This window comes from Sylvia atricapilla, chromosome 13 (assembly GCF_009819655.1).
Source record: "Sylvia atricapilla isolate bSylAtr1 chromosome 13, bSylAtr1.pri, whole genome shotgun sequence".
NCBI lineage: Eukaryota > Metazoa > Chordata > Aves > Passeriformes > Sylviidae > Sylvia > Sylvia atricapilla.
This window is the reverse complement of record NC_089152.1, coordinates 9,665,719-9,681,561: the sequence shown is the minus strand read 5'-3', so window position 1 is coordinate 9,681,561 and position 15,843 is coordinate 9,665,719. Positions and strand designations below refer to the sequence as shown.

Genomic DNA, 15,843 nt, shown 5'->3' with positions numbered 1-15,843 from the left:
TTTCCAAGTCAAGTCATACCTCTTCCTCACCTGCCCATTTTTCTGCTTCTAAAACCTCAGAATGAGAGTTTTCATTTAGTTTTGACTCTAAATATAATGTTGCTGAAATTTACTTAGATAGTCCCTAAAAGAATAACGACCTTATTTATTAAAATGAACATTTTCCTCAAATCCAGCTCCCCAAACTCAAGAAGCAGCTTACAGGAATGAAACTATATTAAAATATACAAAGCACTCCATTATGTATTGTAGACCTATGAACTTAAATCCTAATTACTAAACCATGTTAGAAAAAAAAATAAATCAAATGAAATAATGAAAACATGGAAGACAAAAAGAGGTATTTTTAGAAATGTAAGTGGCATTAATGTCAGAGACAAGATAAATACATCAATATGGTAGTGACCAGACTTGCTAGGCTGGCAGCCCATCATTATAAAGAATATATTTTACATCAAAACCACTAAATCTGAGTTTTAAGCATGTGAGTACTCTTAATTCGCATGGATTAATCATGGGCTTGAAATTGCCTATATGTTTATATTTGTGTAGGATGAAGAGTTACTTTTTAGCATCCCTTGTTTCTATCCAATATATTACACTGAAAAGATGTATCAAGTATGTGACAGTATTTTGTGTTACTCTCAAAGAACCTCTCAGAATATGGTGCTGCCATGAACACAAGTTACCTACAAAACCCAGTAACTCAGCTGCAGTTATGTCATGAAGTTTACTCCAGAATCTGCTTTCTTCCTCTGATTTTCTCTGACTTTCCATCTCTGTACCTTCTGGCCATCACTGTTGCTCATTTCTATCCCACACTTGGAGAGATAACCAGAAGATTAATTTTAAGGATCCAGGCTGTCAAGGAACAAATTACATGTGTGGAACTGCACTAACTATTTCCCACATACATTAATATTAAATTTTTAAAACCTATGAATCAGGGATGGCATCCATACTAAGCATGTTTTAAATTAGGTTGCTTTTTAGTTTTATAAAGCAGCTATAAAGAAACAGCATATTATTCTAACTCATGTTGTGCAAATAAATGGAAAAGGCAAATACAACTAAAAGAGGACTTGGTTAGTGATACTCATATCTGGAACTAGGAAGGACATTAGGGAATACTGCACCTACAGATTTATACTGGGATCCAGATAGAGTGCTTATAAAGACCTCACACAAACCAAGAAAATCTAACCAAAAGCCTTTCTGTTAGTATTGAAAATTTTAGTTCTGTCACTTGCCTTTACTCTCCAACGCAATGGTGGTGACACATGATGTGTCCAAACCACAGCGTTTTAGCTCACACTGCTTTTACCTGTCAAGATCCCCAGTTCAGTCTCACATGCAGCATTCAGGATGGTATCATTTTCAATAAATCTGCCTTGGTTCCAACCCTGACACCCCTGTCATTATAGCAGGTCACTGCCTAGCTAACATTGACAAACAAGCAAACTAACACCATCATCTAGCAGCAAATGTTTCAGAAGAAGTATAAGCGTCTCATTAAAAAATTGTTCCCCTTGCTCCCACATCTGCTAAAGAAGCTGGCATTTCTTCTGAACATATTGCCACTAAAATTTTTATTATTATAGTCTTCTAGAAACTTAACAGCTAGAGGCTTCATCCAGCAAGCACAGCTGGGCATACAGTTTGGCAGCAAAAACAAAGCCATTGTCTTTGTATGATCAGATCCCATCCAGCACAATAACATGGCAATTATATACCCAGGTGAATCCATTTCTTTGTAAGGCAGGAGATGGCATAAAGCATCTTCTAAAAGATAAGGAGCAAACATTCACAGCATTTTAATGCTGAAGAGCCCCATCTGACAAATGCGTCTTCTCTAATCTGTTTTCATCTTTTAACAAGGAGCTATTGTCATTTTAGCAGAAGTACCAATTCAAAAAATCTGTTCACAATACTGACCCACTACCTTACAAACATTAAGAAGCAGAGTTGCACAAATAAATACAAAGAAAACAAAATATTATCAGTTAGAACAAACTTTCTACTTTGCAGACATTAAAATTCTAACCATGAGGTTTAATAGCTTTATGCTACCTTCTTCTACAAGCTGTGATAGAAATACTGACTGACAAGAGGAAGATTTTGAAAAAGAACTTCTGATAAAAAGCAGCAAAAGGGATACCTGAAAATGTGCACATATGCAAGTCACCTGATCCAGACCCCATATGAAAAGAATTATCTTTTGAGTTTGCTGCACCACTAATATCTTTCAAAAGTCCTGGTATTTGGAGAGGCACTGCAATAAGGAATGTCAGATTTTTTTTCTTTTTTAAGATGAACGTCTGCCTTTTCCCTTAGGCTGTGGTCCTACTTTGTTTCTACAGGCATGGCAGCACACGTGTAAGCAGTTTTATTGAAATCAAGGAATCTTTATGCAGCCAAACTCATTCTCTGCCCTTGGGACATGGTCTTTAGAGAGCAAACTACTGGGATAAGGTATCATCTTCCTTCTGCTATTCTGTAACACCCAGGACAGCCATGCAGTGGATCTGTGCAGGGCAACTAACACATGGAATTCCCCAGCCCTTTCCTACTGGGGGATAATGAAATACAGCAGTAATAGTATGCTGCTAAGAACACAGGAACCTCAGTTCTGCAAACACTTCCACATGTGATTAATCCTGAATGAACGCTACTTAATTGGATTCCAGATAATAGAGTCTGAAGAAATCCTTACAGAAATACAAATTTACACTGCCTCAGATGGAAACTATGACATCTGGGCTGAAAACCAACAAGCAAATAATTAGTTTAAGAAAAAGATGACAAAACATCCCACTACAGTAGGACACAGTGGCATGAGAAGCTTTGCTTAGGTGCATTTCTTGCCAGGATCTGCCTCCCTCAGCACCTTTTTCCATGTTCTGGAAGTGGCATTTGGGACAGCAAGGTGGGAACCTTTGCAGATATTCCAAGGTAGTCTCAGGCTCACAGGTGTGTAAGCAAAAATGTGCAGTCAATTCCCTACATCCAGTGATTGTAAACCCAGTGACAAGTGACTCACAGTCCTGGGTCTGTGAGAAATACGAGCTGCACGTAAACTGAAATGCAGTCTGCAAAAGGAAAAACACAACACAGCTGGGAAAAAAGGATTGGCAATGGCAGAAAGAGAAAGCTGGAAGCAGCAATACTACAGGAAGCCAATAGTGGACCACAAGTTACATTTGAATAACCAGTGTGCTGCAAAGGTCATGGCACTCTGCAGCAATCCCATATACAAACTCATGCCCAGCCAGCAGGGGCAGAGAGCCCCACAGGGTGCAAGTGCACCTGGAGAATGATCCAGCCCTTGTGCAGGACATGGATGGACAGACTGGGAACATGTTAAAGGAAGCTAATGAAAAATACACAGCTACTTAGGGCAACGACCACACCAACAGCAATTAGTGGGGCTGGTGGGATTGATTTAGTGTTCAGCAACCAATTCCATCCCAAAAAAGGAAGGAGGCCATACATGGACAGCTTTGCTTTTCCCAGGGGGTGCCAGACACAGCTCTCCATGTCTGCTGGCTTTGGAGCCCCCCCTCAGCCATCGTGCCTGGCTGGTCTCTGCACAAGCAGAGGTAGGAAAGAGAAAAGCAAAACTCAACATAAGAAAGGATACAGATCTCCTTTTGAGGCACAGTGCTCTACTTTCTGGCATCACCTTATGCTGCTGTGTCAGGACAGACAACCCACAGCACATGGGAGTCCAAGCACTGCTCCATGGGTGTCTCCCTCCCTTGCTCCCACCCCACAGAAGATACCCACAGAGCCACAGAAAAGGTGAACTGTAAGTGCCTTACATCCAAACATCTCCCAGAGGATTAAGTGGAAGAGGACCCGCAGGAATTAGCTCCTAGTTACCATACAGTGGGTTAGAGACTAGGGTAACAATCAGGAATGGAGACTAGGATTCTTGTTTCCTACATGTGGAAGACATTCCAGATGAGGAAGACACATTGTCCTCTAAGAATTAAAAGAAAGGGTTGACAGTAACCCTTTATGGATGTGTAAATGCTGTAAAATATAAGTTTTGTGAAGCTGAAGGAAAACTAGCAAAAAAGAGTTGCTTGGTTCCACTGACTTTGTATGCAAAACACATCAGCATATCAAGGAAATAGCAGCAACTCCAGAATTGTTCTTTGCAACTACAGCTTTTGCTCCTCTCTTTGCACTTTCCTGCTTCTCCCACCTGGACTGCATCTCCAGACTGATGTTACACATCTCTGTAAGGTCACTCCTTGTGTTATTATTAAGTTTCAATATGTACTTATATTTAGTACATTCAGTAATCCAGTCTGATATGGGATTGAATCCCAGAAATGGTTTGTATTATTGTGCAATTGTATCTTGAGCTCTCCCAGACTTGAAGTTTCTTCTACCCATTGCCTTTGGTGTAGTTCCACTCTTTGTATTTTAAGTGGCTTCATAGGTAGGTGCCTTCCAAGCCCGAGGAGGACAAAGTTCCTGACTTTAAAGGCTGAGACACACTGTTTCCTAGTTGACATCAGTGACACCACAGTGACATCTGTAAAGCCCCTACAGCCTGGAATTTTTTCCTTCCTCCCTAGCCCTACTTACTCTGCTGCATGTAGGATGTTTTGTTAACTGATGATCTTAAGGAAATTCTTTGGTGTATGATATTCCTTGCCCTGTTTTTCTCCTTTTGTTATATGATGTCTTCTATTCAAGCAGCCAAACCAGAGCTGGCAAACACCCTCTCTCTAGGTTTTTTACACATTGCTGCAAGGCAAAATAAACAGTTGTTTCCAGTTTGCATTGTCAGGCCTACAGATGTATGCTAATTAACCTTTCAATCTGCTGATGGAAAGCTGAAAGAGATTTAAATGTACTTGTCTAAGGCAGAGACCAAAGTCTGTGGACACCTGTCCTTTCTAATGTTGGGCTCTGTGTGGCCCAGAGCAGAGTACGTCATGTCCTCCCTTTATGTTGACTCTGAAGGCATTTTCAGATTTCAGTAGAGCTTTACAAAAGGCCAGGAGGCAGAGATAAAATCCTTCTGAAATTCAAGGACATTATGTATCTTTTTGGAGAAACACTGAGCCAAGGATAATATTTGGGTTGACCTGAGACCCCTTGAAGGATGGGGTACTTCAGACTGGGGCAACAGGAACTACTTCATAACATGGGAAGTTCATTGTTTTGTTAAGATGTTGCAGTATTTACTCAAACTTCTTAACTCCTTTTGTTTTCTAGAACCAAAAACCCCACAAACAAACAAACAAACAAAACCTATCCCCAAAGTCAGGTCTCATATACCCTTCAGGCAAAAGTATTACCAAGCCTGTCATGTCAAACAGACTGAGCAGAAGAAAAGAAAATGAAATGAATCTGCAGTTTATATCCAATTTCAGTATCAGGTTTAGAACTGGCTGCTACACAAATGAATGAAACAATCTCAGATGTGCAAAGCCAGTACTGCAGAGACCTTCCCAAGAGGAGGAAGCAAGGATCTGTTTCCTTCTTTAAGTTTTAAAAGCTTTACCTCATGACACCGTCTTGTTTGCCAAATATTTCTTGGAATCTTTCAAATAATGGTTCATTCTCGTTGCTCCATTGTCCTTCAGCCAAACTACTGGCTGTTGATGCTGCCTCTGTTGGAGTCCAGAGTCAGCTGATGTCCTGCCCATGTGCTACACCTGTGTTTTAGGCATATAACCTTTTCCAGGGGAGCACGTGTACCTGTGCACAGGACAGGTGTGTCTGCACACACATGGGCACATCCATGGCAGGTAGGGATCAGAGATGGATGCCACAGGGGCAGCCTTGAAAAGTATCAAGGTACCTAAAAATCAGCACAGTACCAATGTTCAGCTAACTCCTAACACCTTTAAAAAGCCATCTCCACAACCTCGTCCTGCCTGCTCCACACAGACTACTTCCCAGTGTTTGTTGCTATATTTATCCCTCAAATTACAGTATTACTGAGAGGCCTCAGGCAGCCTCATTCTCCCTTCTGCCTCTCAAGTACACAGTGGAAAGGTTTTTACTGCCCAGGCACCACCATTTGCAACAGCTAAAATGTCCAACCTCTCCCCACTGTTATCACTTCTCCAACGTTATCATGAAGTCCTTTCATCTATCCTCGAATGACAATTGTATATACTTACTGTCAGCAATCACTTGCTTACAAGATTTTTATTACCCTAAATGCAGGAAGACTTGTTAATGTGTTATGATGACAGGAAAATCAGGAAATAAAAAGTTAAGCCTGAAAACTCTGTCTTCATTTTGCTGTCTACAAAAAGTTCATTCCAGTTGGGGGTCCTAAAAGGTTCTTTACTCAATAAAAAAAGAGATCTGTCAATTAATGAGGGGAAACTAATATTTCTCCTATATTTTTGTAGTAGCAGATTGAGTTGACAGGTTACAGATTTCACTGGAAGGGGCAGTATTCCTTCATCCAAAATACATATCCAATGATTTCCATGAGATCAGTTGATGAAAATTATTCAGTGGCTTCAAACTAAAAAGGAAAAGTATCTAACAAAAAGTCTGTAGAATATGTGTATGAAAAACTTTAGTTGCCTATTGCCTCAAAACTTCTGAGACAACTGTATCCTGCATTAGCTCTATTTGAACTTAAAATTGTGACACTGCAGGAGCAAATGTATTCATCTATTGTCATCTGCACAAAAAGATCAGAGTTGCACATTTGGAGCTAATTATTTAAACTAATTAAAGAGGGGAAAAAAACAACAATTGAGAGATTTATAGAACCGAATGTTAAAGATGTTTCCCCATATACCCCTGCTGTGCAAATATGAAACATGGAACATCTTGGCCCCAAAATGATTCATTTGCCAAACAAAAGCAAAGGGTTTACTATAAGCTGTGGTTCAACCTCATGTATAAAATGATGACATTTTATGTTATAATCCTCAGATGAAATCTTTTCAATTCATACTTAAAATTGATTCCAGGAGGACAGAAAAAGACCATCAACTACTTAAGCTGCCTACTTTCCAGACAGTAGGAGAATAAATACTTCACTCTTCGTTATTTTTGTTTTAGGAAATGAAGGAATCAGTATTCAGTGAACTGATTAAGTCACTGAAAATGCATTCACCTCTACTCTAGGATATGACCAGGTATCTGCAAATAAGTTTAAATGCTTTAAGTTTAAGCAACATGTGTCAACATGGTGCAGAAGAATTAGGAAGTACAAACAATTCCATGAAGGACTTGTTGCCTTAAATGTGCTCTATTCCCATGCACCACAGGAGAACTCATGGAAGTGTTGCCTGAAGAAGCCACGACCTCACCATCAGTTCCCAGGATAAGGCAGACCTTTGTGATCAGCAAATCACGTCTCATCTCAGAAAGGAACAAACAGAGACCTGCTGGGAAAAATTGCCTGCAGATCTCCAAGGACTGAAGCATGAGTGAGGTACATAATTAACGAGGGAGAGAGACTGAAGAAGCCCTGAGCTGGTAAAGGAGAAGCCACAGGGGACTCATATTTAGTAACATGGCAAAAGTGAGGTCATAAACCAGAGCAACCGAAAGGGGGAAAGGAGAAAAGCATATGGTAAAGGACTGGACAGGTCCCAAATGACCAAGGAGAAAAGCTCAAAAGACTGCAGACCAAGTTTTGGCAGAAAAACACAGAGAAAGATCTGTTGTCTATTTCGATGGACCCTTTGAAGTTTTCTGGATCTAATCTGATTTTTGTCTGTTATTCTTTGCCAAAAAAGATAAACCCTGCCAGGGAAAAACCCACCTTCCCTTATTCTTATATTAATAAAAAAACAAATGGTCTGTTTTAAATATCAAACACTTAAAATGCAGAACCTTTTTCTATGATGTGTTGGAGAGTTCGATATTCGCAAGCTGTCATACTGGCCATTATAACAGACTGAAGTTGTTTCTCTACCTTCCACTTTATCAAATGCTGTCAGAACATAAGCCTTGGTCCTACACCTACACCTGCACCACAATCAACCCACTGGCTCCATCCACACTTCACCAAACTGGAACACAGAGGCTTATTTACTAAAATGTATGCACAGGGGTGTCCAAAATATATTTTTGAAAATTTTTTTACTGATACTGAAAGTCTTCTGTTACTCTGTAGTAGTAACTTTTTTAATAATGTCTAACAATACATTACATTACGGTACCATAGAGTTATGAGCCTTTCTAGGCTGTCATCTAACAAAGTCTTTAGGATGAACCCTTCCCTTGAATTATTTTAGTTCATACTTTGAGGTGCCTTACTTTCATGCCTTGTTGGAGGGGGGACACAGTCAACAACACTGAAAATACTGAGCTAAAAACTACCATGTAATCACTACATTATGATGGCTCAGCCTGCCACTGATACTAGTTTCCATTAAAATGACAGCATTTACTGTCTATTACTCTAAGCAATATACTCAAAATTTCACATCCATTTGTAACTAATACATTGAAGTGCCTCAAATCCCATTCTGCCATTGCTATTGGCAGATGTTTTCTAACAGTGGCATTTATAGGAATATTGTTAGCTAAGTAGCAAATCTGGACTTAAAGTATGTGTTAATTCAGAGTAGCAATAAAGGAAGTGGACAAGACAAACAGGAGTCCAGGAAATAGGAACTTTGCCCAGACAAGATAGTAAATACACCTTCACAATGGTGTGACACCAACACTTTAAAGGCTGTGTTCTCCTCCCAGCACAATGTGTTCTAAACAGCTTTAAATATTCATTTGTTTTACATTAAAATACATCGTCTTACCTGCTTGGATCTCTTGTGTTATCCCAAATAAACTTTGCCATCCCACACAAAATCCTGCTGCTTGTCCAAATACAGTTCTTGTCTCCTCAGCTGCACAATTCTAGACTTCTGTTCAATAATGGCATCAGCCATTTATTTGGGCATGTTCTTATTTTATTGAGGTCATTCCAGACTTTTTCTCCGCTCCCTACAGTTGCATTAACAGCTTCTTTCCTATTTTTAAATCAACAGCTAATTTCAGCAACTAAGTGCCTATTGTTTCTTCAGGGTCACTCATAAAACAAACACCATTATTGATCTTTCTGAATCTACCACTAGTTTTTCCCTTTTATCTCATGTGAGTGACTATTCAAGGGGCAATTTCTCAATAAACCAGGACATTTATCCTGGATAAACTAGGGTATCTGAAGAAAGAGATTTTTCTGTGTATGGTGTGCTAATACAGCTCCTATCACAGCAGTATCAAAGAAAGTCATAAATGTTCAGGATTTTGTCTCCACAACACCTTTTTAAAGGGACAAGATTTGTTAACTGTCTCTTACAAACAAGGAAGTAAGACACAGGGAGATTTAGTGCTTCAAAGCCAAAGAGCACTCATCAAATGTACAACAAATTAAATTCTTATTTTCTACAGTTTAATCACAATGGCATCTTCCCTCTCTTTTTGCATGCTTTCTGGATACACAATTGCTTATTTGTTGGATTGATGACTTGGCCAGTTTGTTTTTAATTTGCATTTTTGATGAGCATCTAAAGACAACAGACATCAGAGACAAACATAAAAACCATGTTAAACCAAACTGTATTTCCTTTACTATTATTGTTAAACTTCCATCCAATTCTATTTGTTGCCCTCCAGTCAAGATAAAGGAAATTTTGGTTTTGCACAAGAAAATGTGATACCAAAATGCAATGCAGCCCTTCCAGGTAATAAGAACTAAGTGACCTCTTTCAGCCATCAGGTACCTGGGCATGATTGTTTTGGCCAAGTGTGGCAAATTCCGTCCTTCTCAAATGAATTCTAGACCAACCTACAAAGAAATCTTAAAGGCAGTTTGACTGCTGGAACACTCCATCAGTTATCAAACACAATTTTCCGACGGTGTCCTGGCGTTTCATCGCTATTTTGCCACCTTCTGCATGTTTCTTCTCTCTTTACTCACAGGGATGGAAGTCAGGTTTGTCAGACTTGTTCCTACTGATCACTGGATCAACACAGCTCCAAAGAGAGGGGGTGGGAAGCTAATGTAGGGATTGAGAGGGTTTGCCTGTGCTGTGGCACCAGGAGCTGGCTGAGCCCACAAGCACTGTCCCTGTGACAGACAGGAGTCACTGAGCCGGGGGCACATCTGCATTCTGCTTCTGGAGCCTCTAAGATCTGAGGTACCCCCTCTGGATAACACCACCCATGTGCACAAAACCACAGGGCTGATTCTGAGCCAGGTCAGTTTTGTCTGTGTGTTTCATTAAAGGGCAGGCAGATCACTTCTGTCTGGGTCTAACACTTCGCAGGTTTATTAAACACAGTTTAAGGAGTTTGTCCCTAGACAGGAAATTCATGCCAAAGGTCTCACTGATGCCAAACACCACTTGGTAGGGGCAATAACACTGACATTTAAATGTATTGTTACTCATATTACTAAAGCTGCTATATTAGCATGAAATATGTAAGTTTTTATGAGAATACAAAGATCAAACACACTAATTGCATAATGAATAGAGAAGTAGCTAGCAACCACTCAAGGATCTGGAAGCAGGCGAATCCCCTGGATAAAAGGCATTCAGTTAATCAGAAGTATCTGAGTTGCATTCTCAACTCAAATATTTCTTTTCTCCTTATTTGTATGCCACAGTGTTTCCTGAGAAGCAAAATAAAGACAAATGCTCTCACTAGGTTTTTCCTTCATTGAAGTAAGTGTACATCAGGCAAAACTTGACAACCAAGGCAAAGAAAAGTCCTAGCAAAGGTGGCAGGAACTGTTAATTTTAACAAGGTTCAGGCAGACATCAGCCTGATCTACCATGAAGTTGTATGTAACAGCATCACAAGTTACAGGAGCATATTCTGTGCACCCTCTGATGAACTAACACCCAGTACTAGTGCTCCCCTCTCCTGACAGCTCTCTTCCTACCTGATGGTAGACTCTGGGCTCTCTACAGGTTCTGCTTCCACTTGCTAAGTCATGTTAAAACTAGAGACTGCTTTGTCTTCACTTGAACTTTACATCCTGTTAGTCTGCACAGAGGAAGTGAGTTATGTGAACAGCACACCTATTTTTTCCTAGTCAAGATGTACTTCATTGGATATTATTGCAATTCAGGTACCTATTTAGTAACCCAGTCAAAAGCTATGACCAGCTGCATAGAATATAATGATTTTTTGAAGGGAAAAAAATGCCATTAAAACAAAAGGTCCTGTTCTGCTTCTGAGTAAACAAATGGGAGTTTTACAAAGGCTCAAAAAGGAAAGGGATTAACATGCTTCAACGTGGTAATGGTCTCAACTGTTCACATTAAAATTTTCACAGTAAATTAAACCATGACAGAGGTAGGAAAGAAGTCAATTTTCAGTGGCTCATGCTGTTTTGCTGACATAAATTGCCATTTTTTAGGTAGTATATCCACCAACCTGTATAATGATAGAATTACAAAACCACAACCCGTTGTTGATTATGTTCAGCCTTTTGCATGCTAATTTTAGCCTGCTCTGCCAAAATAATTGCATGCACCACCTCATTACCAGGCTTCTGGATATTTAGAACCCTGTCGCTATTCTTTTTTCACCAACCTTTGCTTAAGCCTGCTGTGTTGGCCTTCCCTCCTTGTATGGTGTCTGCTGTTCAACAGCACTTCTTTTGCTTCCCAGCTCTGCTCAGGACACCTTTCCCAGCACTTGCACCCATCCTCTTCTAGGGCTGTCTTGCCAAGGGTAATGCTAAATGTCAGTCCATCTCTACACTGCTCATCCATGTTTCCCTGCAGGTTGCATACAACTCTTCACTATCTTCATGTTCTTTACAGTCTATAAAGAGCAGCAAGTTTCCTTGACTAGCAAATGATGGCATGAAGCACTACCCAATCATCCCGGCAAGGCCGGGGAAGACAAGTAAATACAGACTCACTGGTTGCTGCCTGCCAAGAGTTCCCACAACACGTGTTACTTAAGTGAGTTTACACAACAGTGACCAAAGAGGAGGGAAGGGACAGGCCATGTAAGTGTGCCAGTACCAGACCCCTCCAGGGAACGCTCTGCCCTGCGTTATTGTGGCGGCACCAGAAATGGATGTTCAAGTACAACCAGCGCTTATCTGACCGTCAAATGACCACGGTGCCTTTGCACCTCAGTTGTATCAAGACAGTGTAAAACAAAAAATGACAAAGGCCTGTGAAAGGAAGTCAACCTAGTAAAGGGCAAGGTGTGGCAAGAGGTGCGGGAGACCCAAAAAGCCTGGATGCAGTGGGGGGCCACCAGGGCTGGGGGGCTGCCACAGAGCCAGACCGCGATTCACCTCACCCAACCTCCCCGAGCCGAGCCGATCCCGCCGCCCCGGGGACACCACAGCCTGACCGCGGGCCTCGCCCCTTGCAGACCTGGCCCTGCCCCGGGCCGTGGCCCTTCCCCGCAGGTCCCCGGGCCCGGGCCGCAGCGCTGTCCGGGCCGGTCCCCGGGCCGCGGTGCCGGGGGCGGCGGCCGCCCAGCCCGGCCTTACCCTGCCCGGGCCGCGGGGGGCGGCGGGGCCCCTCTGCCTCCCGGGGGAGCCGGGGGCCGGGGCGAGGGAGGGCGCATAATAAACAGCATCGTTTTCATGCAGGCAGGGCTGCCGGCTCCCCAAGCCTCCTCCCCGCGATAACAACCCAGGTACAGCCCGCGCTCGCCCCCCTCCCTCCCCCTTCCTCCTCCTCCTCCTCCTCCTCCACCTCCTCCTCCTCCCGGGGGGCCGGGGAGAAATCTACAGATCAAAGAAAAGATGCACAATAATAGCGGGGTGGGCGCGCACCGCGGCCCCCCGTCCGGCGGGGCCGGAGCCGGGCCCTCCGGCGGCTCCTGGCCGCGGCCCGGCCGATGCCCGCCCGGCCGCGGGGCGAGGGGGGCGGCGGCGCGGGGCCGGGCGCCTCCGCGGCGGTACTCACCCGGGCCGGCCAGTGCGGGTACCCCTTCATTTTGGCGAACACCAGGTCTCCAGCCTTGTATTCTCGGGGCCGCGGACGAGCCATCGGGAGCCGCCGCGGGAGCCGCCGTGTGTCCCCCCCCGCCCCGCGCACGCCGCCCCGGGGGCAGCCGGGCGAGCCCCCGCGGGGTGCGATGCGCCCGGGCACGGGGCGCAGCCGGGAGCGGGGCCGGGCCGCGGGCGATCCCCGATCTCTCCGGCGGCGGCGGCGGCAGGAGGAGATGGGGTGCGCGTGTGTGAGTGTGAGTGTGTGTGCGTGTGTCTGTGTGTGTGAGTGTGTACGCGGGGGAGGGGGAGGCCTTGGACACAACCCCAGCAGCCCCCGGTACCAGGGAGCGGGCTGGCCGGGCGGGGGCGGCCGGGGAGCCCTCGCCCCGCGGCGGCGGCGGGCGCGGCGCTGCCCGCGGCCCCCCCGTGCGCGCTGGGCTACGCCGCCCGCGCCGCCCGCTCCATCCCCGCCGCAGCCGCCGCGGCCCCGGGAATATGGAGCCGTCTCCGACGAATTACTCCTCGGGCAGCGACCGAAAACAGGATCTTCTTATCCCCCCCCACCCCGCCCGCGCCTCCCCCCGCGCTTTCCCTTCCTGTTATTTTCTAGGTACACAGATCGGTTTCTATGAAAATAGGAGAGCAGAGAGCGCTCCAGTCCCGCCCGGCCCTCCCTTCCCCGCTGAAGCATGACATGGTTCTTTATGCACGCCCGACATGGAGGCAGGGCGGCGAGGAGAAGCCGGCCGGTGTTGGCAGCAGGGCGCCCGTTTTCCCCGGCCAAAGGCGCCCGGCCCTTGGGCCTGGCAGTGCCCTGGCCCCCGCTGTCACGGAGGTCCAGGCCCAGCACGGACCGGCTCCTCCGGTGCCTGCACGCCCTTCCCGAGCCCTCCCCATGCCAAGCAGCCTGAGCAGACCCTCGGCAACGGCCTGGCTCCCAAGCACAAGATTGTCCCAATTTCTATACCCATCCTCTTCTCCACCGCCAGACACTCCACCTGCCTTCTCAGCTTATAACTAAAACCCACATCCACCAAGCCATGGACCTGGGGGCTGCACAATGGTGACTTCCCCTCACAAGGGTGTTTGGGATCTCTGGCTTGCCAGGTGATGCCAGTTTTTTCCCCCGAGAAGGAGAAGCCCTGGTAACTGACAAATCCCAGATATTGCTGCTTTTGCCATAATGCTGTCAGTTCAGCTGTAATGTTCAAACATCAATTATTATTGACATTTATTACACTCAGGTACCTTATCTAGTAAAACTAGATAGGCACCTGCAAGGTGGGTCACAAGCAGCAAAGTTTAGAGAAGGTTTTTCTGCAGGTCTGGCTGAAACTTAGAAATAGCTTCCCCAACCACTGCCACATTTAAGATGTCAGCTGTCCTCTTTGGATTTAGGGAGACAGCTCTGGCTGGTGCTTCTCTGACTCCCAAGAGAAGCACCTGGTCACAGGCAGTTCCTGCTGTTGAAGAAGGAAATAAATGGCTGAGGACTGTAGGGTCACATTTTTGGGCAGGGAGTAGATGGACCATAGAGAGCACTACCAGTCTGCAATGGCTGGTAATGGCAGAAAAATAATATAAATAAATGCTTCTTCTAGCACCTGTTCCTGGGCTGGCACAGGACCAAGAAGACTTACTTTTTATGGTACCCCCAGATGTGGCTCTGCAGCCCAAATGCTGCTGTTGCTAGTATATAAGTCAAGAAAGTTCTCGCTCTGGGCCATAAAAAAGGATAAGCACTTCACTGCTGGTGGAAGCATTGCTGTAAAATCATTAGCTCAGGTATCAGCAGCAGACTAATAATGGAAAAAGAATTCCAGAAAGCTGGATAAACATTTAGATAATGAGCCTGCATGGTGTTCAGTGCTGTTACCTGTTCTGAAGTACTGATCAGTGACAGGGTTGCCAACGCAGCCACCTGCAGTATATACATCTGGCCAAACAGCTCACTTTCACTTTCACATCAAGTAGGATTTTGTATCCTCTTAAATTGATACCTAATTCCCTTCAGAAAAATGTAATAGAGAATCTCTGAGTACAGGAGCTGGGGACTCTCATTTGACTCTCTCCAGATTTATCCTGTGTGCTGTCTTACACACATTACCTCCCCAAACCAGCCTTCCCTCCAGAATACTTACTAGAGAGGTGGAGCTGCTTTTTTTTCTTTTTTAATGCATTGTTTGCTTTTCATCTCAGATACAAACAGCTCTTTCTAGTAACTTATTTAGTGACCTTAAATCAGAAAGGAGCAGGATGTGTGCCAGTTTCTTGCAAAAGGAAACTCTACACTTTATGTACACACCCAAACAACAGTGTATTGCTAATATCAACATAGCAACATTTGAAGTGACTGGATACAGAATTGAAACATCTCATTGCAATGTGCACATTTTTATTTCCTTTTGTCCCTACACTGGTGTCTGCAGAGAATGCAGTGAATTAACAATGTTCCTAGTCTGCAGTGAAGATAATAATATACTAGAGCTCCAAAGAAAACTCATCCCATGGACATGCAAGGATGCAGCTTGCTTTTCCTCGTGAATAGCAAAGGATAAATGGGTTGCTAAGGTAAGAACTCTGTTCAGGTTTGGCCAGCTGAAAACTCTTAAAACACTCTGCAGATAGTTCCTCCATCAAGCTATGGTTAAGATGCTGGGAAAAGATGGAGAAGAAAAAGCAAATTCCCTTGCTGACAAATGAAAAACCAAATCAAATGTTCCACACATTAAGAGGAAAGTAAAGAACACTGGCACAAAACACAAAGGAGTTTGGTAGTGTGCATAACCCCCTCAGCCACTCATCACAGCATACAAAGCCGGAGATCTCCTGCTAGGTCACCTGCATTCTGTTCCTTTCTCTTCTCTTACAAAGGAGAGTTCATCTTCTCCTTCCATATAGAAGTGGAAAAGAGGAGTGAAGAGAGT

General features: G+C 44.2%; 1 protein-coding gene across 1 annotated transcript in view; it reads right to left on the bottom strand.

The window, feature by feature from the left end:
* HDGFL3 (HDGF like 3) overlaps positions 1-13,324 on the bottom strand; it is a 37,209-nt gene extending 23,885 nt beyond the window's left edge. Inside the window, exon 1 of the mRNA XM_066328356.1 lies at positions 12,891-13,324. Within this exon, the coding sequence (XP_066184453.1) occupies positions 12,891-12,974 (84 nt within the window). The 5' untranslated portion in view covers positions 12,975-13,324. The remainder of the gene's footprint in view (positions 1-12,890) is intronic.
* Between the last annotated feature and the right edge of the window lie 2,519 nt (positions 13,325-15,843).